This window comes from Hypanus sabinus, unplaced genomic scaffold (genome assembly GCF_030144855.1).
Source record: "Hypanus sabinus isolate sHypSab1 unplaced genomic scaffold, sHypSab1.hap1 scaffold_93, whole genome shotgun sequence".
Lineage (NCBI taxonomy): Eukaryota > Metazoa > Chordata > Chondrichthyes > Myliobatiformes > Dasyatidae > Hypanus > Hypanus sabinus.
In genome coordinates, this window is record NW_026781783.1 from 419,806 (window position 1) to 446,744 (window position 26,939).

Genomic DNA, 26,939 nt, shown 5'->3' on the forward strand with positions numbered 1-26,939 from the left:
TTCCCATCAACGGCAGGAGACATTACGGCCTACCGGGAATTCCAAATGCTGAAATAAAAGGACAGTAGATTTCTTCTGTCTGCCAGATGAGAGAACAATCCATTTCAGTGAGAATGTATGAATTCTGTTACTCCCGACTCCACAGCTCGGGCAGACACTTTGAGCTGATTTCGTCAAAACGGCCCTGGTTTATAAAAAGTATCGGTCTCCTGAGATATGGTTGCATCCCTGACTAACATTCTTAATTACAGCTTCTTGAACAAACACTTTAATTTAAAATTATTGTCTCGGATGTAAGTATTCCGGCGATCGAAGACAACTGCACCAAAAATGCTTGGGCGTTATATAAGCAGTGATTCATCTGGAGGAAATAATGCGGCAGCTCTAATGACAAAGACTGTCTTCATCACAGATCAGTCACATTTACAGATTTTAGGGATTTGCTGACTAATTGTACATCTGTAAACGAGGTGCACCGACAGCGCCCAACCGACAACGAACTTCTGTCCCTGCAGTTTCCCATTTTGAACTGCCTTTCAATGCTTCAACACCTTCCTGGCCAAACACAAACATGTACACTCACATACACACACACACACACCACACACACACACACACACACACACACACACACACACACACACACACACACACACACACACACACACACACACACACACCACACACACACACACACACACACACACACGCACACACACACAGACACAAACACACACATGCGCGCGCGCGCGCAAGCGAAACACAGATACGAACAGAGATATAATAGACAGATCAACGTCGTGTTAGCAACTGACAAATGAACACGTTGCTGATGTAGAAAAAATACGAAAACATCTGCAGATGCTGTAAATTTAAAGCAACACACACGATGTTCTGGTAAATCTCTGCTGAGTTCATCCAGCATTTTGTGATTTTGCTGATGTAAAATAATTGTATACACTTCACAAATCTGTCAGAGGTGTAACGAAAACTGAGAAAAAATGTTTCATGCTGCAAATAACTGAGCATACCGGAAACTAATTAAAATTAGTCTCCCTCAGTATAAGAAACATCCTCTCCCAATCTTCTCTCTCTAGCTGTTCAATATTCGATAGGTTTCAATGAGAACCCCCTTCATTCTTCTGAACTAAATTGAGTACAGGCCCAGCACCATCAAATTCTCCTCATTGATAAACATTTATTCCCATGGATCTCTATAGACCCTCTCCAATGCCAGCACATCTTTTCTTAGATAAGGGGCCCAAATCTGCTCACAGTGCTCCAAGTGTGGTCTGACCAATGGTTATAATGCCCCAGGATTACATCCTTGCTCTTATATTATAGTTCTCTTGAAATGAAAGCGACCACTGACTCAGCCCCCAGGTTAACCATTAGATAACCCTGAACAAGGAGTCCCAACTTCCTTTGCACCTCTGATTGTTCAATTTTCTCTCCATTTAGAAAATAGTCTATGCCTTTAATCCTTCTACCAAAGTGCATGACTATATATACACTTCCGTACACTATATTCCATCTTCTCATGTTCCCAGTCTGTCTAAGCCTTCGACAGATTTTATCTTCCTGAACGCTACCTGCCCCTCCAACTCTTTTTGTGTAATACTGAAACTTGGCATAAAGCCATCAATTCAGTCAGCCATATCATTGACGTATGACGTGAAAAGTATCGACTCCGACAAAGACCTCTGTGGAACACTGCTAATTGACTGCAGCAAACCAGAAAAGTCCCCTTATTCTCACTCCTTCTCTTCTGCCAGTTAACCAACCTTCTATCTATGCTAGTATCTTTCCTCTAGTGCCGTGGGCTGTTAATTTTCTAAGCAGACTCATGTGCGGCACCTTGTCAAAGCCCTTCTGTAACTCCTAGTAATCAACATCCACAGATTTTCTGTTGTCTATCCTGCTTGTGATTTCCTCAAAGAATTCCAACAGATTGGTTAAGCATGATTTCCTCTGAAGGAAACCACTCTGATTTTGCCGGCTTTATCATGTGCCTCCAACTACACCAAAACCTCATCCTTAATAATAATTCCAGCACCTCCAACTACTGAAGTCAGGATGATTGGCTAATAATTCTCTTTCTTTTGCTTTAAAGTGTGGAGTGATATTTGCATTTTTCGAATCTTCCAGAGCCATTGTAGAACCTAATGATTATTAAAAGATCATGACTCATACCTCTACAGCCTCCTCTGCTACCTTTTTCAGATTCAACATTTCAACTTCCAAAGCACCTTCTCCTTAGTAATAACAACAACACTCAATTATGCTCCCAATATTTTTGGATTTTTGGCATACTCCTAGTGTCTTCTACAGTGAAAGCAGACAGAAAATACGTATTAAGTTTGTCTGCCATTTCTTTTCCCGCATTACTACCTCTCCAGCGGAATTTTCCAGTGTTCCGATGTCCACTCTCGTCTCTCCTTTACTTTTTATATTTCTGAAAAAATAGTTTTGGCATCAGCACATTATTGGCTAACTTATGTTCATATTTCATCTATTCTCTCTTTCTGACTTTTAGTTGCGTATTGTTAGATTTTAAAAACTTCGCAATCCTCCAAATTCTCACAATTTTTGCTGTATACTGTTATCATTTCACTCTATGCCGTCTTTGACTTCGGTTGTCAGCCACAGTTAACTTCAGAATACTAGGGGATGTATCTATCCTGCGCCTTTTGAATTGCTCCCAGATACACCGACCATTGCTGTTCTGCTCTAATCCCTGGTACTGTCCTTTTCCAATTAAACTTGTCCAGTTCCTCTCTCATGCTTCTGTTACAGTATTCGTTTTTTCCACTGAAATACTAATATATCCGACTTTATTTTCCTTCTCCCAATCTGCAGTTTTAATTTATCATATTACGATACCTGTCTCCTTTACCTAAAACTTCCTAATGAAATCTGGTTGACAGCACAACATTCAATCCAGAATTGCTTTTCACCTTGTGGCCTCAACCACAACAGGTTCCAGAAACCCAGCTTGAACGCTTTCTACAAATTCCATCTCTTGGAGTTCGGCCCCAACCTGAATTTCTCAATCTACCTGCAAATTGAAATAGCCCATGACTATTGTAACATTTCCATTTTTATATGCCTCTTCTGTCTGCTGTTGTAGTTTGTACCCCACATCTAGGCCACTGTTCAAAGTGCTGGATACAACTCCCATCAGGGTTCGTTCCCCTTGCAGTTTCTTAACTCTACCCACAAGGATACTCCATCTTCCAAACCAATGTGTCCTATTTCAAAGGATCTGATTTCATTTTTTTACTAACAAAGCCACTCCAGCCTCTCTGCCTACCTGACTGTCCTTTCCTTACAATGTATTTTGACGTTAATCTCCCAACTATGAATTTCTTTCATTCACGATTCAGTGATGCCCACAATGTCATAACTGTAATCTCTACCTTATTCCATAAACTCTACAGTGTGCATTCAGATATGATACCTTCAGACATATATTCCTTACCCTCTACGATTTTGCCACGATATTAGACTTCAACTCATCCCAGTGGCTGCAATTTTGCCCTATCATCTGGCTGTCCTTCCTCACAGTATCACTACACTCTGCATCTACTTGTATATCATCTACCCCGTCTTCAGATCTATAATTCCTGTTTCCTTCCTCCCTGCCTAATTAGTTTAAACCATCCCCCACAGACCCAGCAAACATGTCCACAGGATATTGCTGCCCCTTGGCTTCAGGTGTCAACTATCCTTTTGTACAAGTCATAACCTCCCCTCTTAGGCTATTAGTTTCAAGAAAATTAGACCATCATTGTTTAACGTTCTCATGGGTTTCATAACTAGGGGAAATCAACTGTGTTAAACCACCATTAACATGGATCTTTAGCAGTCTGTTTTGAAACACATGCTCTTGATCTGACGTAACTAAATCCAAGATTCTTCTCTCCTTCAAGGACTTTGCTTCATTTCTACTTTTGACTGCAAGTTTATTGGATTGGGTGTTTGTTCCTCCTGTAGGAGAGGAATGATCCTGTGCATCTGTTTTTCTTGCGTCATAGTTTTTCCTTTTGAAGCACGTGCACATAAGGGAACAAAAGGGTCAGAGGTTTCCCATCATTTTAAGTGCATAAAGGTGGACCAATCCAATGAAATCATGTTTGCAATGTCGGGTATCAACATCTTCATTCAGTTAGGTAATAGTATTTAGCTATTAACTATTAATTCATAATTACGTACGTAATGTTGTACGTACAAAACGTGATCTCTGTGATTTCTGTTTAAAAATTAATCCCTCAGAAATAATCTTTTTTTTTACAACGGATGGTCTTCTGTGTTCTTCCCGGTGAGGCTTCAATTAGAAATCCTTAATTGCTTGTTTGCTAATATTTTCTCCTTTTTCTACTATTTTCTACGTTCAGGCCGCTTCAATGCTAACTCAGAGGGAAAGGATGGCTAATTTAACGCAGACAAATTCATCGCTCAGCAACCTAACATACATTGAAAGAGGGAGGGCTTACAAAACAGTTGAACTAATCTTCATTGTGATTGTAGCATTATCTTTGAGTCTGGTGACCATTATCGGAAACATTCTGGTTATGCTTTCTATCAAAGTAAACAGACAGTTACATACAATTAACAACTATTTTATTTTCAGCTTAGCCTGTGCCGATTTGATTATTGGTGTGTTCTCCATGAACCTTTACACCATTTACATCGTCTTTGGCTACTGGCCCATGGGCCCAGTGGTGTGTGATTTGTGGCTGGCTCTAGATTATGTTGTTAGTTCTGCATCTGTCATGAACCTTCTTATCATCAGCTTTGACCGATATTTCTGTGTGACAAAGCCTCTCAGCTACCCTGTGAAGAGAACCACCAAGATGGCACGGATGATGATTGCAGCTGCTTGGGTGCTGTCATTTATCCTGTGGGCTCCTGCCATTCTCTTCTGGCAGTTCATTGTAGGTGGACGGACAGTTAAAGTAGGTGAGTGTCATATACAGTTCTTCTCAAATCCAGTTGTCACTTTTGGTACTGGAATATCAGCCTTCTATCTACCAGTTATTACCATGACGATTCTGTATGTGCACATATCCCGTGCTAGCAAGAGTCGGATCAAGAAGGATAAGAAAGAGCCAGAGTCAAACAAAGGTACCATTTTTCTCTGGTTAGTGCGAGGCAAAAGAATGAAATCGAATAATAACAACATTTCAAGTGTACCTGATGAGATGCAGAATGTCAAAACACAGAACGGCAAGGCAGCTGGTGAAGTAATGACGGATTATTGTGGCCAAGGAGAGGAAAAGGGGGTCTCAAATGACTCGACTTTCTTCAGTGTCGTCCCTTCCATCCAGACGGAGGAAAGAACGATTGATGAGAGCTCAAACATCTCCAGTGAGCAAAGGCAATTTAGCAATGACAGCTCCAAGCTCTCCAGCATAAAGGTTGTCACGAAATCCCAAAAGAGTGACTACTGTGCTACCACAATTGAAATGGTGTCAGAAAACAGCAGCAAGAATGGTAAAGACAGAGAGCTCGCCGCAGCCCACAAGATGACAAAGACCCCTGCTGAGAAAAAGAAGGGAGCTGCAACCCGGGAGAATAAGGTGACCAGGACCGTCTTGGCTATTCTGCTGGCATTTATCATCACCTGGACCCCTTACAATGTCATGGTACTCATTAACACGTTATGTTCAGTCTGCGTCCCTAACACAGTATGGTCTATTGGATACTGGCTCTGTTACATCAACAGTACTCTGAACCCAGCCTCCTATGCACTATGCAATGCTACCTTCAAGAAAACCTTCAAACATCTTCTCTTCTGTCAATATAAAAACATAAGATAAATAATAAGATAAGATAAGATAAATTCAACAAAAACATAGTCTCCATGAACATTTTATACGTTATAGATGAATTTCATAATGTTTATCATAAATGTATGAAAGTAAAATGTTCAGCACGCCAGTAATGGCTGAAGTAGATATTATCTGTAATATGGTGAAAGCATACTTCAGTTATGGACAATGAATTTCTAATTTTTTGTTTATATGAAAAGTGTGCTGATTATTATAATGTTTCTGTTTGAAGTCGGAAATGAATCTGCCGAAATTTCAAATATAGTGCATTTCAGTTAATCGGGGGACACTGGGAATTGACATTCTGGCCCGATTAAGTGATTACCTCAATGAGCCGATGTTTCCTGGAAATATTTAACAGGGTATAAAAAAATGACAAGCTACCATTTAATTAAGTAACAAACTATGTATTTAAAGGAAATACAGAATTAATTAGAACACAACCAAAATCACTACAGTACATAAAACTGTATTAGTTTCTAATTATTGTGCTTTAATTTAATAAGCGTACACTGACATGTTCTTTTGATTGACTGTAAATAAACAAAATCATCAGAGACACCAAGTGCAGAGAGTGGACAGCTTTCAAACAGTGCTGGCGATGATTGGAACCTCCAAATCCTCATTTCAATTGGAACATTCAAGATGATTGCTGATACCTTTAAATTAATCATAGTACCTAACTAGATGAAGTATTGAAATTGTTTCATTTCACCCCAACCGTTTCTGGCATCCGCAAGCCTGCATGCTTGAAACCGCAGTGAGCAAAACAGTTCCAGTTTGTCTTACTGTTTATCACTTGCCTGCGATCAATGACAAAAGTCACTTCTTTTTGAAAACGAGCACGCAAGGGATGCCATTTAAAACGGTTGTTTTAATTAAAGCGTAGTGTATAATGGTTACATAGCATGCATGTACCTCACACTAGTTAGAACCTGTTTGGCAACAGATTCCTTTCACAATTAAGTGGCATAGTTTTCCAAGTAAATTACATTTTTTTCAATTTATTTTTTTTATTAAGTATTGTCCGAAATAAGCGGCTGCCCCAATTAACCAATGGTAATTAACCATTTGCCTGAATTATAAAATTCAGCATAGGCACATTTAAGGGGTAATGTTCATTTTTATAATATTACTCAGTATCAAAAATTGTATTTTGTCCGTCTAATAACTTTGTGTTTCTAATGGATTCATACTTCATTACCTTTTAGTTTGCAGTTCTAATAGGTTGCTTCGAAAATTAAACACTTGTATAAGGGGGGCGTTGGTGGCGGACCCAAATGCAAGGCACAGCCACTGAGGGACTAGGAACAGGGCTAGGTGTGTCAAGGAAGCAAGGAAAGTCAGGAATAACTGACTCTTGATATTGACACAGGTCTTGGACGTGACTAGGATTCGGAGCCTAGGACTTGGACTAGGGACAAGGGACCCGGACGTGGAACTTGGAACTTGTAGCCTTGGTTAGGACTCCGAGCCGAAGACTGGACAAGGAAACGAAACCTGGGTCTTGACTCGGGCTTGGACCCCGGATCTAGGCGAGGACAAGACGCGGCCTCAGGTCGTGGCGTGGTTAACGGACGGGACGTGAGACTCCAGGACAGGACGGGGGAACTCCAGCACCGGGCTGGGGGAGGTAGCCCTGGGCTGCGCGAGGTATAAGGACAGGACGAGGCACATGGACAGGATAAGGGACGAGGGACCTCCAGGACCGATCTGGGCGAAGTACCCCTTGGCCGGGCAAGGCAAATTACAGGATGAGGCTCATGGACAGGACGAGAACATGCAGCGGCCACATTGCGAGCACCGGACGCAGTATGTCACACCAGTCGACTCACAGATGAAGTGTCGCCTCACCTGGAAGGACGTCTGGGGCCCTGAATGATGGCGATGGAGGAGGTGTAAGGGCACGTGTAGCACTTGTTCTGCTTAAAAGGATAAGTGCCGGGATGGAGATCGGTGGGAAGGGGCGGGTGGTATGAATGGACAAGGGAGTCGCGTAGGGAGTGATCTCTGCGGAAAACAGAAACTGGGTGGGGGGGGGGGTGGGTGGAGATGTGCTTGATGGTGGGATGCTTCCAGTGTGGCCTTTTATACATTAGTGAGAAATGACGCAGACTGGGAGACCGTTTCATTGAATACCAACGCTCTGTCCGCCAGAGGAAGCAGGATCTCGCAGTGGCCATACATTTATTTCCACGTCCCATTCCCATTCTGATATGTCTATCCACGGCATCCTCTACTGTCAAGATGAGGCCACACTCAGGTTGGAGGAACAACACCTTATATTCCATCAGTGTAGTCTCTAACTTGATGTCATGCAGATTGACTTCTCTTACATCGTTAATGCCCCTCCTTCCCTTCTTACCCCATCCCTTATTCATTCATTCATCCGTTAATCTATCTATCTACTTAATTATCTATCTATCTATCTATCTATCTATTCATTTATTTGTTTGCTTATTCATTTATTTCCCCCCTTTTTTCTTTCTCTCCTTTCTTTCTCGCTGTCCCTCAAACAATATTCCCTGCCTGCTCTTCATCTTCCTTGGGAGCTCCACTCCCCCTTTCTTTCTTCCCAGCCTCCCGTCCCATGAGCCTCTCCCTTCTACAGCCTGGTATCCCTTTTGCCAATCAACTTTCCAGATCTGAGCTTTATCTCCTCCCCATCCTTTCTTCTCCTATCATGTCGGATCTCTCCTCCCACTCCCTCTTTCAAATCTCTCACTATCTCCTCTTTCAGTTAGTCCTGACGAAGGATCTCGTCCCGAAACGCCGACAATGCCTCTCCCTATAGATGCTGCCTGGTCAGCTGCGTTCCACCGACATTTTGTGTGTGTTACTTGAATTTCCAACATCTGCAGATTTACACGTGTTTGCATCAGATATCCTTTGTGCACCACTGTCGAATTAACCATCGTCCCATTGCTCACCGTCTGTCAACCAGGTTCATAACTAGAGTACATACACTCAGTAGGCCAGTTGCACATGTATTAAGTCTTGAATCTATTGTTCAAAGGTTGCACGCAATTCAACAATGATAGACAAAGTATTCAGATAGTCTTGTCGAAAGCAGAATAATTCATTCCCTCACATTCTATCCGGGATATTAGACAGGGAGCAGTAGTTAGAATGGCTGTGACATTGCATCACATGTCCTCACAGAGTGGTGCTGCTTCATGTTAGTGGGAATAACCTATTGGGTCAATGGTTAATCCTCGGCTGAGTGCCGAACCCTTCTCGAATTCTACTTCTCACTTAATCCACACTTTCTCCTGTTTTACCAAATGCATAACTATTTTACCAATTGTTAAACAGAAAAATGCATCTTTTGCATTCGCCCGTGTCCCTCAAAACTTTGCTACTGTTGTGGGGACCATTTCAACTGGCCAAGAATCGCACTCTAGCAAAGTGGTGATGGAAAGGAATTTAAATGACGGCACCGATTCAGTTAGTCTGTAATGAAATCGAGTACGTTATTTAGAGATGGGCTCAGCGGTGTACCTTTGCATGTGGAGTGTCTCTGGACATGCAGCCTGTACCTTCTGCTGGGGATGTACGAATAATTCAGTAGATCACAGAAAGGTTCGAGAAAAGAGTTATGTAAGGACTTTCGCGGATAAGAAGGTTGAAAAAGTGAAATTTTTGATTCCTGAAACCATGTGAGCAATATCAAAGAGCATGGAGGAATCTATATTACTCTTGCAAAGAGATTAGAGCCCATCCACCGCTTTATAGAAGTGCTGAGTAACTTCATTTTGGGATGAAGACCCAGTGCCTTGCAGATGATATCTCGAATCCTGATTCAGCAGAGGCAGACTCCAACCAAGTGTACGTGGGTTGATGTGGGCGCTCCCATTTACACTGTCTAAACTCAGGATGTGGCCAGTGGGGAGAATAATGTTCAAAAGCAATGACAGGATGTTGTAACAATACATCAATCTTATCTCGTTCACATGGCTAGGGGTAGCTGGACTGTCATGTGGAGGGAGCAGCAGTGGCATTGTCAGTAAAGACTGCATTCGTTATCCCACCATTGTCATTCTGCCAGTTGTCCTGTATGGGAAAGGATATCCAAGCGTCACATGATAATCAGGAGCCCTTCTCATCAGAAACGATGCCAATGTTGAAGGGAGAGTACCGCTCAGAGACAGCCTTATAGACTCACAATTGCACACCAAAGCCATTTGCAGTCTCCTTCACTAAAGTTCCACACATTCAGCACAGCTGAATGGAAGGTTCAGAGTTCGAAATTAATGTCAGAGAAATGTATACAATATACATCCTGAACTGCTTTATGTTAGCAAAAATCCACCAAATCAAAGAAGTGCCCCAAAGAATGAATGAAACATCAAAACCATGAAGTCCTCCTGCCGTGCATAAGCAGTTGCAAGCAATAATCCCCCCTCTCCCCCCGACAAAAGAGGCAAGCATCGGCATCGGCACCAAGCAGTCAAGTGTGAGCAAAGCCATAGTAAAGACACAGCCTTGCAGTTACCCCAAAGACTTGGACTTTCACCCAGTCTTCGACATACCACAGGTTCTCTCTCCCTAATAAGGAAGAGGGAGGTGTCTCCATCAGCAGACAAATGCATTTCCTTCCTCACACTCTATTCAGTCTCCACTTAAGTGCGTCTGTATTATTTATTTAAGACACCTTCTGTCATGGCAATTTTGATTTCTACCTTCTTACCTATCTTTGGATAAGTAAGTTATATTGTTATGGTGACTAACTTGTGTTGTTGGCCTCTGTCTGCTCCTGCTGACCAATGGAGTTATTCTGTCGTTATCCACTTAGGTAAAGACACTAAGGGTGAAAAAGTGTTCTTATTCCACTTGCCAAGATCGGATTGATAAAACCGGTTTGGAATATTTATTTTGTGTTGGCTTGTATTTCATTTTGCAGCTAAATATGTTTTTGCAGAATAGTGAATTAGGATGTGTTTTACTGCTGCAGTTGGATGGATTGGTCCTGAAATGCATGAGCATTCAACCTCGCCAAGCATGCTGTTTCCGTTTCTCTTTCTTCTTGTTCCCTTTCTGATTCTGAACCCCTACACCGCCCCCCCAAACATCTGCTTAGCGTCTCGCTGCTTGATATGGAGCTGTTTAAAAAAAAAGTAGAACTCCTGTAAAGGGAAGCTTGTGAGGCACACTGCAGAATTCCAGCCGTAGAATCATCAAAAAGTACAGCACATAAACAGACACTTCAGCCCATTTAGGGAGAGGTGCGAACAATTTGAACTGCCGAATCACATCGTCATGCACCAGGACCATAGCACTGCATACCTCGACCATCCATGTACCCTTCTCAAACTTCTCATAAATGTTCAAACTGTGCTTTCATGTACTTCTTGTGCTGGCCGCTCGTTCCCCTCTCACTGAACCCACTAAGTGAAAACATTTCTCCTCATGTTCCCTTTAAACCTTCCCCCTTTTCTTCTGCCGTGTTTTGCAGAGCTCCTGCTGGGTGGTGTGGGCAGTCGAATCTATGTTGTAGATCAACAGTTGATTGTTCTTTTAGAATTTTGTCTGGTAGCCACGTGGCATTTGTGTTTGCAGGAATTCCTGTGTTGCAGAACATCTTGTAGGCATTAGCCCTTGAACTCCCATATCTTCTTTTTGGTTAGTTGTGGTGGTTCAGCTGCAGACTGCAGCAGACAATTATAGAATACAGCCATCTCGACAGCTCCAGGCACCATCATTTATTTGTGTCAATTCACTGATTGGCCGTGCACTGTCTGGTCAACAAGAGGGTGTTTATTCCTTTTGGTTAAGTTACAACTAGATCAGAGGTTCCCAGCCTTTCATATGCCATAGACGGATCCTATTAAGCAAGGGGTTTGTGGATGCCAGATTGGCATCTAGAGTATTAATGTGGCATCTGCAGAGTTGTGGTCTGATCTCCCTGCACAGCGAAGAAGCTTGCACAAAGCTATTCACAGATTCCATTCTTGCTTCTCTGGCATTGATGGCTCTCACTTAGGAAGGTGACAGCCAGTGCATAGCCTGTTCAGGTTTGAGCTTCTAATTATGGCTGAAGAAGGTGACAGTTTTGAGTGGCAGATTGATTGACTGGAAGAATGTTCTCTTACTGAGTTTCAGAGAATTGCTCCTGGATAGTTTGTGTATGAAAGCCCTTCTTCCGAGAAACTTCCCTCACTGTCTCCCGCAGCTTCCTCTCTCATCAAGTAATTCTCTCTATGTTCTCTGCTCATTCTGCATACAAAAAAAATACCTGCTAATCCACGCTCCACCCCCCCCCACACTATATCTGGGAGAAACTGGTGTCTAAAGAAACCTTGAATTCAAGCCAAAAGCTTAATGGCTTAACACATCATTCCCTGTACACTTCCCAGGTGTAAACATTAGAAACAACCAAACCATTGTGGATTTCCAGTTCACGAATCAGAAGTAAATCAAATCTCTCAGCGTAGTCTCAACTAAGCAAGGTTTTTCAAAAAATGTATGAGAATTTCAAGATAGCCTGCTGTGCTAGAACGTGTAGTGTTATCACTGCAAGTGTCTTGGGATAAATAGGAATGCATCACTGCACTGTATAAACACTTATCACAATGACGAAAAGAATGAACCTTTGTATCGGTACAGCTGTCAAAAGGAATGAAAGATTTTAGTGCCATTGCACATCAGGATATTTTGAAATAGCTGTCCAGTTTTGAAAAGGGAAGTCGGTCCTGAGGAGTCTCGAAGCTGTTGATTGATTTCTGCTTGCTGTGAATAGGATGTCCCAGGGGCTTGTTTGTTTCTTGAATTCCGAGACTTGGGCTAGTGCACCGAGATTGGTGTGCCTGTGTTGTGTCTTTTATTTATGCAAAATCCAGTTCCTCCCTGTTATGACGGGGATTTAGAGCCGTTCCTCTTTCATGATGAAGAATGAGGTGAGGGACTGGAGAAAAGGGGCAAGCAACTCGAAGAGGGAGAGGAAGGAATGAATACTAAAAGGCTTTGATAACTGGAAGGAATATTCAGAAGCAATTCATCCACCTGAACATTAATAGGAAACAATGTATCAGTTATCTGTGTATCAAGAATGATGTTCTCTCTGAAGCCTGCCACCTGTTCCAAACATAGATAAAATAGTTATTGTTTTCAATTGGCAGTGAAGGGACTGTACCTTTGTCATGCTGCAACTAATATGGAATGTTAATTCCTACATATATTTGAGTTCCATTTACTAAACCTCAGGAAGAGATGCTACATTCAACATAACATATTACAGTTGTATTATTTTAATAAATGGATTCAGAAAAATAATCTACCTTAAAGACTACACAGTTAATTTATCTTCATCAATAAATATTGAGAGGAAAACTGTTTTGTGTCCAGTAACTTGACTGTATCCTTACTCAGTATCCTGCGTTAAGATTTACAGCTCAGACTTATGGTCGAATAAGTAAGAATACCGCAGTAATTTGCTGATCAGGTCTTGTTTTAGAATATCAAAAACAAAATACCTTTTGAACTGTTATGCTTTTTAGAAATTCTCTAGCTTGATTACAGCTGATTTTGAACGCTGGAAGCTATGCTGAATTATAGGTTATAAACTTCCCAATACAAATTATCAGCACACCCATAATATATGTATTTATTTATTCTTCAATGATTACTGCCTTGCTCTTAGACAAGGTCATTTGCAGAGTGCTTATTTCATTCAAATATGTGTCAAAGTGGAAATGCTTTTCCTTTGGGTCAGTGCCAGTGAATAATTAACAATATCGTACTATTAAATTTTCATGCGGCAAAAGAACTAAAGTAAGGTGCCTGTTGCATCTTACTTTCCACATCATTGCCTTCCTTTAGTTTCTCTTCATTGTGATTGAATGAAATGAACGTAAAACGTACATGTATCGCCCTCATCTTTTTGGTAACATTATCATGCTCTCTGATGTCTCTCTGATTTCTATTAACGTCATTTGACATATGTGTTCGTTAATACCCTCAATATGCATGCAGAGAAAGTCTATTGACTCCTCATTTCATTGAAGTATCATTGTTTGAAATGACAGCCTTACATTGTGAATCCGTGAATGAGACAAAGTCTTCAGGATGGATTTTGGGCACTGTAGTATGCAAATTACACTATGTTCTGGTTCAGAGATGCAGATTCATTACAGCGATGCAACCGTTGACTAGTGATCGTGTTTGGCTTAGTGATAGATTTATCAGTCAACCTGCTTCGTCAGCATGGTGGTGTATATAATTGAACCATAATTCAACGAGGAGGAATGGATCTGATGGCAAACGGAAACGCTAACATCAATCCAGGAACTAGTAACCAACTAAAGGAAATGGGTGAGTTCCAAATCTGCACAGACATGTTCAGGAGGATAGATTATACTGTATTTTCCATTGACGATTTTTCAGTTACATATTCTAATTAATTATTAGGGACTTGGTCTTTTATTACTTTGTAAAAAAAATCTTCTCTTACCGTTTGCAAAGCGAAGGTAGGTCGTTAATAACATTGATTATTTGAATTGCAGCACAATTCTGCTTTTCAGTCAATTATCCAATTAGATGCACAGAGAACATAATTTGGTTATATTTTACTTGATCTCATCCGTCCACTCCAGGAACTGGTTTCGCATCCCGGGGTAGACAACTCCCTATCTTACAGGGGCTGATGTTTCCTGGGTACGCTCAACTGGTTTAGCGCGCCTGTCGACGCGGTGTACTCGGGTGTTGCCACTGTCGCATGCGCACTGTCACCTGGAGCCACGGGTGAGTTCTGGATGGCAGGAGGGGTCTAAAGAAGTCGGAGCTGCCACTGTGTGGAGCACGAAAAGCCCGCCACCAGAAGTGACTAACCAATTAATGTTTATAATATTTTTAATAAATGGTCCTGGAGTTTTTTGCACGATTTTCATAATCATTGCTGGTATCTGTTTTCTGGTTGTGATTCTGTATATTCCATAGGAATAGTGTCCGTGCCTCTTTTAAAGAAAGGTTTTCAGTTTATTGCCAATGTGCGGATATGAATCGATATTAGATGGATAAATAGATATTTAAAAAGATAGATTGAGAAGGATAACATCTAGGAGACTGATAATTGATTCCCTTCCTCAGCTGTGAGGAGACAACCGGGCTATTTCCCTGCTTCGAAGGGATCCACTACTGCAGTGAACAGAACTGTCAGAGCTCTACAGGCACATCACTGACCAACCCGGTCACTGCTTGTCCAGTTCCCTCAATATTGCAATGTTATTATCACAGCTCATTCGGGCCCACCATCTCTCACAGAACATATCACTGCTTATTCAGAACCATCTCTGAGTATACTGGTAAATTCATTTCTCGCAGTCTCATGATGGACACAGCGAAAAGAAGATGTCTGACCATAAGGACATAACAAATCATAACATCGTTCTTTGCAAAAGTACACCTCCGCAGAATCACAAAGTTTGGGCCGATGCCCTGTCATCACTGTCCACACGGTCACTGAGTATCAGAGCAGATAGGCTCTGTCTTTATTTGCCAAAGCCGGCTCCCTTGCAACAAATAAAATGCTGATGACGCAGCAAATTACAAACTGGAGAATCAATACCTCAAACGTGCAATCAATAATGTAATTTATAGTACGCTGCACAGCAGGAGACGGCAATGTTATGTGGATAGAACTTCCATGCAACTTATCGTTATGGACTTGTTTTACAGGTTGTACAGTTCAGAGGAGAGGGAAGATCTATCCATGTACCAACGAGTATCAGAGCATCAGTGGAACGTAAAGTCATTGAACCTCGGCTTTTGTTAATATTGTTGTACTGATATCAAGAGTGACCCGGTTGCTCAGGAGAGATATTCACTCTTTATTGACTCTATCATCACATTGGGCCGAGTTTATGTATCGAGACTCCGGCACATTTTTATGTTCGTTTGTATAAATGAAATTCGGCGTCCTTTATTTGCAAGTCTTGTAACACACTTTTAACTAGTCGGTCCGCATAAAAATAAATCTGGATATTGTTCAGTGCGTTCGAGGATAAAGACCTCATTGACGAAAACAGGCACAGCTTGTGTTCAGTAGGGTCAGATAACCTGAACCCCCAAGAATGCATAGTCTTTATCACTAACACCTTTACACAGCCAAAATGTTTTTCACTGATGTCTCATACCAAGAATAGAATAGTAAATATAATTGTTAAAATACCCTCTGTACATGTAAATATATGGTAGGTTTTATTAAACCTTTGGGAAAAATGTTCTGTATGCTGCGAATAAGTGTGTATATTTTTGTTGTTTCCAGCAAATGGTGTAGAACAGAAAGAGAAAATTATTGCACATCACTGGTCCGATTAAGAACAGTCCAGATGAGATGAGGTTAACCCCTTATAGTTCGGCACTTGCTGAATTACGAAGTACGCTCAGTTATAGGATTGTGTACAATCACATGAGACAGTTTTCTTTCGAACACATTTTGTAATAATTTGTAAATATTGCTTGACTGAGAGAAAACACTCCAAGGAAACTAATAAAGAGGACAGGTCTCCGCGGATGAGCAGTAAAGTGTGAATAGGCAACCAAATGAATAGGCACAAACTGTAGAAGGTGACAGGTGAAACAAGAAGGAGGAGGAAATACCCTTCTTGTTCAGCTCTCTTTACGTTCTCAACTTCCGGATACAGATTGTCATCTATAAGACTGGACGGAATTCGCTACTATTTACACTGAAGTACTCTGACGTTAATTTCTATGGCCTATCCATTCAAATTTAAATCTGGACGCTTGTGCGGATCAGTAGAAACTAGTCGTGCGGCTCCCCGTGCTGTTCAGAACTTATCGGTTGATTTTGTGAGTCAATCCATTTCATGACTTCCAAAACTAATCTCTTCAACCGACACAAGTTCCACGTCACTCCATCGTCCACACTTTCATATCGCCACTATCACATCTGTCTCCAACACCACCCCTGTTCAGACACCAACCACTATCAGTAGGAAAGAAATCTGCACCGCACCTCCCCTTGAAAAATAATGTCAGGTTTAACATTACTGTTTTATATGCGTCGTTTTATATTTATATTATTCATAGTCGCGCACACGCATACAAGTACTCACTCAGAAACACAAGGCAATGCGCACACAGAGATAGACAAACAAGCGTACACACAGCATATACACAAATAATCAATCACACACGCTGATACACGCACACTCACGAACATAGAGAGAGAGAGAGAGAGACAAACTCACAAGCACAGAAATGCACCAGAACACACATAGACATATTCAGACATGCGCGCACACACAGATACGTCTACACCCACCCAACCCCAAACACACACAGATAGTCACACACACTCACAAACTAACAGACGGTAATATTTAGAGACGCTCACACACAGACAAACACACGTACACAAACGAAAGACAAGTACACACACAGATACACACACGGGCGCGCACACAGACACACAACCCACACACACGAACAAACTCATACACACACTCACACAAAGATAGTCACACACTCACAGAGAGAGATACAGTCACACACACACACACACACACACACACAAAGAGACCCACAAACACACGCACACACATACACATACACATATACTCCACTCACGTGCGCAAACAACGATACACGCACCCTCACCCACTCCTCCACACAGATAGTCAGGCTCACTCACAAGCTAACAGACATACACACACATACAAGCACACACATAAACACCAAGCATGCATACACACTTTCGTACACACACACACACACACACACACACACACACACACACACACACACACACACACACACACACACACACACACACACAGATTCTCACTCAGGCACACACTGATGGACACGTACTGACACACAGTCACATACACACACAAACACACATATACACACAAATAAACAGAAGTCATGCCCACACACACATAGTCACACAAACACACATGCACAGATAAACACACACAGAAAAAGACATATATACACACACACATGAAAACAAAGACGCAAACAATTATACCCACACCAACACACACAAACACACACGCACACGCTCACACTCTCACACGCATACGGACACACACACACACAGTCAAACACACACCCACACACACACATTGGTCCTCTGTTATTAAAGTATTTATTCATCAGCACAAAGGATATCTTCTTGCGTCCCGGTAGAATTCCCCAAACATAGCCCCCATTGAGATAGATAACAGTCGGTGATACAATAAGAATTTCCTAAGCTACAATCATACAACTTGCTTCAATATATTTGTGTCTGACAAATTGTTTATTTGAAGGACATATTCACAGTGGAATCACGTTTAATTGATAAAACTCATCATGCCACATTTCCGAAGTAAAACAAACACCCACACTGTTCTAAAAAAAGTCACAAAATTAATCACAATCTGTCACCGCAGGGACTGCACTTGGCTAAAATAATCGGTTTGTAAATAATTTTAAAATCTTGTTTTTAAGTCTTGTAATCAGACCATGTGGATTCACCAAAGTAAAAACTCCAGGCATGTGCAACCACATTTCATTCCGAGAGAATACCTGCAGCATAGGAGCACAAATTACTGGACAGAGAAAATATCAGTAATGTTCGATAGGTACGAGAGTGTGGAGAACATATTGTACATGTTCATTGCTGTCATTGGAGTTCATGGTGAGTGAGCAGAGCAAATTACAATTGCAGCCTGTCATTCTGTGTAAACCAGTTAATTATCATTTTGCAAGTTTCCAGTGTGTGAGATATATAGATCCTGCCCTTCCAACATTCTGACTTTTCATATTTAAAGCAAACTAAGCGGAACAACTGTCTCCCCTCTAACAAAATGCTGACGAAGGGTCTCGGCCCGAAGCGTCGACAGTGCTTCTCCTTATAGATGCTGCCTGGCCTGATGTGTCCCACCAGCATTTTGTCTGTGTTTTTTGAATTTCCAGTATCCGCAGATTTCCTCGTGTTTGTATCCTCTAACTGATGGGTTCGACTCCCATTTTGCTCTTGTTTTTCATGCCACCTTGTCTGGAGTTTTCTTAGTGCTGGACACCGGAATGTATACGGGAAGGGCTGACTGGAAAAGGTTGAATGTAATTTTTCTTCAGAGTGGTATCAGTGCTGAGGACAGGGAGGTGCGGCTGGGTGTAGATTAGATTCTGAAGCACACTATTTCTGAATTATTTAGTGCATTCCTGCTTCTGAGTTTCACGCCTGTTTGCATAGTCTGTGACACTCAGATTCCACTGCCTATTGGTCAGTGATTGGATCTGATCATCTGAACCAGTGTCCATGGATCTATAGTCGTGTGCTATAGAACTGAATCGCTGATCCGTTAACCGACCTATTTAGTTTCTGCTTACTAATTATTTCATGTTTTCACACTGAGTCGGTCTGAAAATTGGGCACCGCATCGTCCTGAAGTAGGGTGTCGACCCAAAACCAGAGTTTCCTCACTTCCATGACTGGTACCTGACCTGCTGATTTCCTGCAGCACTTTGTGTATGTGCTGCTCCGCTCTGTATTCGTTCAGATTCCAGACGGCTGATCAGGCTCAGGTAAATCAGGTAAAGCGACCCAAGCACCGACGCGAATCATCGCAAGTTGTTGTTGTTCATGCAGGTCGTTTTTATCGCCGACGGTTGACCACACATCATCTGGCCTCCGCACTGAAGAAGAAAAATTATAGACAGTGCGAACCCTCTGTGATGTTAGATTAGCAGGCGTTTACCGACTCCAGCACGCCTGATCTTTAGCTGAAAACCTATCCGATGTTAATTCCCGGAGAATGTGTTCAATAATGTCCGTGTCTGTTTTATTCTTTCCCCCTCTACCAGTTAATGTCATGGCGATAATGATCCTGTCCCGGGGAAAGTGCGGCCTCTCTGTCTGCACCACTCGCTGCCTGGTGGCCATGGCTGCAGCAGTCCTACTAACAATTGTCACCGAGGTCATTCTCTATCAAATCAATGTGAATTACTTCCCGTGGACATGTTTGGACATCACCCGTGTGCAATGTTATCGGTGTACTGAAGTTCACAGCCATAGAGTGTTCAGTCTGGGTCACCGTCACTTTCACCTCTGATCGGTTTGTCGCCATTTGCTGCCCGAAGCTAAAAACGAAATATTGCACCGGGAAAACGGCGGCTGTGATTCTATCAACAACCGGTGCGCTGTTCCGTTTGAAAACAATGTTTCCCGATACTTTACGCGGGAACCCTGGGTGATCATTAACAACGTACCATGGTTCTGCATCATCATCAGCAATCATTTCACTGACCCCGTGTGGGTTGGATATGACTGGATCGATACGGTTTTAAATCCGTTCCTTCCTTCCGCTGGGATCCTGCTGCTGAACGCTCTGACTGTTCGGCACATTTTAGTGTCCAGTCGGGTAAGTAAAGGGTTGCAGGCTCAGAGCGATGGGAAGAACCGCAGTGACCCGGAGATGGAGAACAGGAGGAGGTCTGTGGTTTTACTCTTTACTCTCTCAGGCAGCTTCATCCTCCTGTGGATGACGCTGGTTGTAAATGTTATTTATCATCAGGTCTCACGTATAGGATCCGATTTCAATGATTCCGAATTGACCTTTCACTACGTTGGGTATTTGCTGAGTGATTTCAGCTGCTGCACGAACACATTTATTTATGCCGTGACTCAGTCGAAATTTAGGGAGCAGGTGGTCAGCGCGGTGAAATGTCCGGTCATATCGGTGCTTCATTTCATTAATAAAGCCCTTTCCTGAGCATAAGCCAGATGCATCCGTGCTCCAGCACCTGACATTCACCGCCGGAACCCATTGGAGATCCCGGGCGACCAGCAGCTATGATACAGTGGGAAAGTGTGCGCTGGGGAGGGGCGCAAAGCAGCGTCCTGTCGTCCAAATACCTCAAAGACCACTCCAGATGTCAGTCAAAGGACTACCCTAATATCGCCTAATCAGTGGTCTGTAGACATGTCAATGGATTTCCACATATGCCGTCACACTTCCGTTACGGTCTGAAGTTCCCAGAGGAGGGGGAGTTAGTCTGATGCTGGCTGGCAAATGCACTGTCCATCTGTCCGGCTTCCAATTGTATTTTGGCGAACACGAAGAAATACGGCGTGGATTGGATAGATGGCGATGGACATTTCAACTCAAAGGTGCATTTCCGTCACCAACAGGATAGAGTGTGGTGCAGAGAACTGGGAAATAACACATTTCTACCCTTTTTTCCTTCAAATTAAAGCTGGATGACACCTTCATGCTCCACAGATTGCAAGTAATGAAACAGAATGCAAAAGTATGAAATTAAAGACACTCCTATAAATTAACAAAGTTTTGAAAATAAAAGTTATCAACCCTCAAAGATTGCAATGACGCCAACATTTGATTACTTTCAACGTAATGTGCTTCACCTGGTAAAGGAATGTGAATAGATTCCAACATTTACTGGATAAATTCCACCACACACTCAAAGCCCAGAATGATCGCAGCCAATTCAGCTATATGTATTGATAAATGTTGGATAAGTCATTTCTTTATCTTTGCCAGTATTTCAGGCAGAAAAATGCCACAACAAAAGTCCCAATTAAAATTATTTTCATCCACCTGTAAAAATGGTAAATGTATCCTAATAAATGCTTTTAATACACTGTTGAGACAACAGACTTTCAGGTATAAGGCAATCCTTAAAGCTAAAGGTAAACACGGGGAAATCTGCAGATGCTGGAAATTCAGGCAACATACACAAAAAGGACCCTGACGAATGTTCTGGGCCCGAAACGTCGACAGTGCTTCTTCCTACAGATGATGCCCGGCCTGCTGCTTTCCACCAGCATTTTATGTGTGTTGTTTGTAAGAAGGTTCTACTTTGGCATCAGACACGCGGAAAGGTTGCTGATATTATGTGTATTGTTTATGGGAACTGCTTTCTGCCTTAAAAGAGCTGCTGAGCTTCTACACAAAAGAATAACTGAAGTATGAACATGGAAACGGTGCTTGCAGACACTTTTAATGGCGCCATGATTACCGAGAAGGCTCTGCGTTGCAATTTTCGCTGCCACTGAGATACCGATCAAATGCGCAGGCGTCGGAGTTGCGGATGCTCCCGAAAATCGCGCGTGGGCATTACACAAAGCCTCGGGAAATCGGCCCAGGTAAGAGAGTGTTTGCCGCGGCTTTTTTCAACATCCCAATTCGGGGCAATTCCTGTGATATCCGGACATCGTGCCTCATAATCCAGGAACAGGCCGGTTCACTTCCCTCTGTCTCAGCTCACGATCTGTACACGGGCCCCGGGGAGCTTCTGGCTGATGAGGGAATGGGACCCGATGGCTCTAACAGTCAGAGCTGAGCTCCAGATATCTATCTGCAAGTATTAGAAAACATAAAGTGCACTGCAGATGCAGTGGTAAAATCAAAACGTACTAAGAAGCTGGGTGAACTCAGCAGGTCGGGCAGCATCCGTTGATAGGAGCAGTCCTGACGAAAGGTCTCAGTCCGTCCTGCTGAGTTCAGCCAGCTTTTTTGTACGTATTGTAAGTATTAGGAACTCGGAGAAAGGGAACGAAATATTTTACATCACTAGTTGAAAAAATCAGCTTCGTTCGACATCAATCAGAAACGAGAAAATCTGCAGATGTTGGAAATCCAAGCAACACCACAAAATGCTGGGGGAACTCAGCATTAGTACTCTTTTCTAAAGATGCTGCCTGGCCTGCTGAGTTCCTCCAGCATTTTGTGTGTGTTGTTTGATCTTCCTCCTCTTGTCTGAACTTTTCTACCACTGAGAACATACCCATTCTTTCTGGGTACATAATGATATCAAGCACCTTTCGCATGGGCAGCAAGTAGCTTTCACATCACAAATGTGTCAGACTCCAGTGAGACAGAGTACTGTCCGTCCATTTATATTCATTGGCATTGCCACTAATGCCATCATTGCCATCAATTGCCACCTACACCACCATCAGTCACCTGGGGACGGGTTCAGGGGAAATATTTATGTCCAACACAGAAACGGGTGTTACCTGTGTTTAGTATGGCGATGCAAAAGTTGCTGGAGAATTTGCAAGTGGCAGGAAGTGGAGTGATATTTGGAAAGCTGACTTCTTAAAGCATCATTTAGCAAGCAAATCAGCCTGCTACACAGGCTGAAATTGCAGATGAACTGGATCAAACGCAGAAGATATCAAAGTTCTGATTACCAGTGATTTGCTAGCTGATAAAGATAAATATTATTTAAAATTCACTGTGCACATGTTGTTGTCACTGGGTAAAGATTGAACAGCTCAAGATTTTTTGGTACAAAAAATTACATTACAAATTAGATGGGACATTAGTGGGAAGGTGGGGAGACAGTGTCCCTGATGCCCTCACCTACAAGATGAGCATCCAGCTGTAGCCTGCACGTTAGGGACATTGATTAATTCCAGATCATCTGGGAGTCGAAGGGGGTATTAGACGTCAAAAGAGGTGAGTTGCACCCAAGGAGCAGGACACCGGGAACTGGGTGAGAGTCAGGAAGGTGAATGAGTTTAAATAGCCATCGTAGAGTACTGCTCTGGCCATCCCAAACAACAACAGGTGAATCACGTTAGAAACTGTTAGGGGCATTACCTCGCAGAGGAATGTCAAAGGGCTGATAGGGGATTTGGTTGTTAGGGAATTAAACCTAGCAGAGGTCTAATATAGTGGTAGGGCTTGCTAGTGCTAGTGTGTGTGTGGGGGGGTGGGGGTGGGTGTGGTTAAACTAAAGTTGCAGGGGGATTGGTGTCAGAATGCCAGAACAGATATTGGAGAGGGTGAATTGAAATGACTTATATCCTTCATATATATGAGGAGTAAAAATATTTACATTACTTCTCCATCTAAATGTGCAATGTGTAATATATAGTAATTGTAGTAAGGACATTCATTATCACACAGAAATACAATTGTATCAGTATGAATTAATCAGTCTGATGACCTGGTGGAAGGAGCTGTCCCGGAGCCTGTTGGGCCTGGCTTTATATCCTGTGGTACCATTTCCGGGATGGTAGCAGCTGGAACTGTTTCTGGTTGGGGGTGACTCGTGTTCCCAATGAGCCTTTGGGCCTTTTTAAACACATGTCTTTGTAAATGTCCTGAATATTGGGAAGTTCCCATCTACAGATGTGCTGGGCTATCCGCACCACTCTCTGCAGTGTCCTGCGATTGAGGGAAGTATGGTTTCTATAGCAGACAGTGATGTAGCCATCCATGATGCTCTCAATCGTGCCCCTGTAGAAGGTTCTTAGGATTTGGGACCCTCTACTGAACTTCCTCAACCGTCTGAGGTGAAAGAGGCTAACAGCCACATACCACACAGACGGTATGTACAGACCACATGAGATCCTCGGTTATCTTTATACCAAGGAACCTAAAGCTTTTCACCCGCCTAGCCCCAGATCCATTGATGTCAATAGGGGTTAGTCTGTCTCCATTCCTCCTATAGTCCACAACCAGTTCCCTTGCTTTTGTGACATTGAGGGAAGCCAGGTGTGCTCAGGACAGGGAATTCTGATATTGCAGCGAATACTGGGACGTGGTTGCACCCAACAATCTGAGGGATATAGAGGAACAAATTTGTAGAGAGATTGCAGACTGTGGCAAAAGACCAATGTTGATTCAGTAAATGATTTCAACTTTCCAAATATTGACTGGGTCTCCCATACTGTAAAAGCAATAGCTGGGGAGAATTTGTCAAATGTGTCCTCAATCAGTATGTAGAATTCCCAACGTAGAAGTGTGCAATAAGCTGTTAGGAAATGATCCAGGGCTACTGAAAGAAATTAGTGTATGGGGACACTTTGTATCTAGTGGTCATAATGCCATGAGATTCCAAGTAAATATGTAAAAAGAGAGATCTGGAACACAGGTTGAAATTCTAAATTGGAGAAAGGACAATTTTGATGTTATCAGAAAGGATCTGACAAGTGTGGTTTGGGATAGGCTGTTTTCTGGCACAGGAGTACTTGTAAGTCGGAGGCCCTCAGAAGTGCAACATTGAAGGTATCTAGTTTGTATTTGCCTGCCAAAATAAAAGATGAAAGGTAACTGGGACAGGGAACCTTGGCTTTCAAGAGATAGTGAGGATTCGGATATTTTATTCCTCTAAATGCCTCAGACTGTTGGGTGCAACGAAGACTCATTAATGACTACAATATCATAATCCAATGCCCTGAGCATACCTGATCTTGTGTAGTAGTCTTCTAAAAACTTCTAAAAACTTTCCAATAGATTTTTTTTCTATTATTTTCCCTCTCTTTTGCTTCTATGTTGGCTTTGGCTTCTCATTTCAGCCATGGTTGTGTCCTTCTGCCTTTCCAGTGCTTCCACTTCTTTGGGATGTATCTATCACTCAGCTCCTGAATTGCTCCCAGAAACTCCAGCCAATGCTGTTCCGTCGTTATTCCGACCAGTCTCCCCTTCCGATCAAGTTTGGCCAGCTTTTCTGTCATAGGGACAGGGAGACGTTCCTTGAAACAGCCCATAATGTGCTTGGAAATAGAAACCGTGGGGATATCTGGGTTAAGTTTTTACCCAGAGATTAGTGCGTGCATATAATGCACTGCCAGTGGCGGTGGTGGATAAGAATACAATTGGGTCTTTCAACAGCCTCATAGATAGGTACACGGAGCTTAGAAAGATAGAGGGCTATGTGTTAGAGAATTTCTAGGCAGTTTCTAGAGTAGGTAACCTGGTTGGCACCACATTGTAGTCTTAATGTCCTAGAATATGCTGTAGATTTCTACGTTCTATGTTCTATGTTAAACAGCGAAACATAGAAAGCCTACAGCACAACACAGTCCCTTTGGCCTACAAAGTTGTTCCAAACATCCCTACCTTTGAAATCCTTAGGCTACCTATAGCCCTCTATTTTACTAAGCTCCATGTAACTAAGCATATTAAAAAGCCTCTTAAAATATCCTATCGTATCTGCCTCCACCACCGTTGACGCCAGCCCATTCCACAAACTCACCATTCTCTGAGTAAAAAAAAACTTACCCCTGATAACTCTGTGTACCTATTCCCCAGCAGCCTATACCTGTGTCCTCTTGTGGGAACAATTTCAGCCCTGCGAAAAGCCTCACAATCCACACAATCAATGCCTCTCATCATCTAGTGCACATCTCTCAGGTCATTTTCGCTCCAAGGAGAAAGAGCCGAGTTTACTCAACCTATTCTAATAAGGCATGTTCCCGATTTCAGCAACATCCTTGTAAGTCACTTCTGCACCCTTTGCACCTCTACATTTCAGTCCTCATGAAGGGTTTTGCCCCGAAATGTCGACAGTGCTTCTCCTTATAGGTGCTGCCTGGCCTGTAGTGTTCCAGGAGCGACCAACTGCTCACCGGTACGTGAGTCGTGGGACCCGGATGCCTCGCTCGAAACTGTCAGAATGTCGCCAATCCACTGACACTCATACCTGTCATTGTCTTGCACCCGGAGTGCAGCACCTGATCTGTAACTTTCTGTGGTTAGGCAAAACAACTTTTTAAATATTGAATGAAAATGTTCAAATTAAATAAATCCATTAATTTAAATAAATAAGTGCGTAGTTCAGTTGATGAATTGATCGAAATTAGACCCACCGAGGCAGCGCTTTTCATGTTCCAGCATCATTTATCTGAATATATTTCGTCTCAGCAATTCTAAAGTGCTACCTGCACCGTGCATGTCTGCAATCTTATGTTCGCCGATCCAGTCACATATTCCTCAATATGCACTGGAATTTATTCCAGTTATGTCCTACTTAGAAACAATATAATATTCATCTGGATTTTCTTATGACAGCATAGACTGGTCTGCAAGATTGCATGCATGTTTTATTGATAAAAAAAAATATTCCGTTGTTCTGTGCAACACAGAGTTTGCGAGTAGGAAAGCGGGGGAACCTTAAGTTTCACTCTTAGCATCATCCCAAGTTACACATTGCAGCACGTGGCTGATTGATGAACTGCTGAGACACTGGCGTCATTAATTACGTCACAGCACAACCCCGAATATTTCGCTTGTCAGGGACATGGTGGACGAAAGAAGTTACTGCTGTGCTGCTAGGTACAATGTCCTATATCACACTCATCGGGGCAGAAAAACGAGATGTATTGAGGTGTAAGGACAA

At 42.5% G+C, this 26,939-nt stretch overlaps 1 protein-coding gene across 1 annotated transcript; it reads left to right on the top strand.

Moving 5' to 3' along the window:
- The first annotated feature begins 4,427 nt into the window (after positions 1-4,427).
- Positions 4,428-5,822, top strand: LOC132390493 (muscarinic acetylcholine receptor M2-like). Its single transcript, XM_059963106.1, has one exon. It carries the CDS (start codon positions 4,428-4,430, stop codon positions 5,820-5,822), a length of 1,395 nt encoding a protein of 464 aa, XP_059819089.1.
- Positions 5,823-26,939: the final 21,117 nt, after the last annotated feature.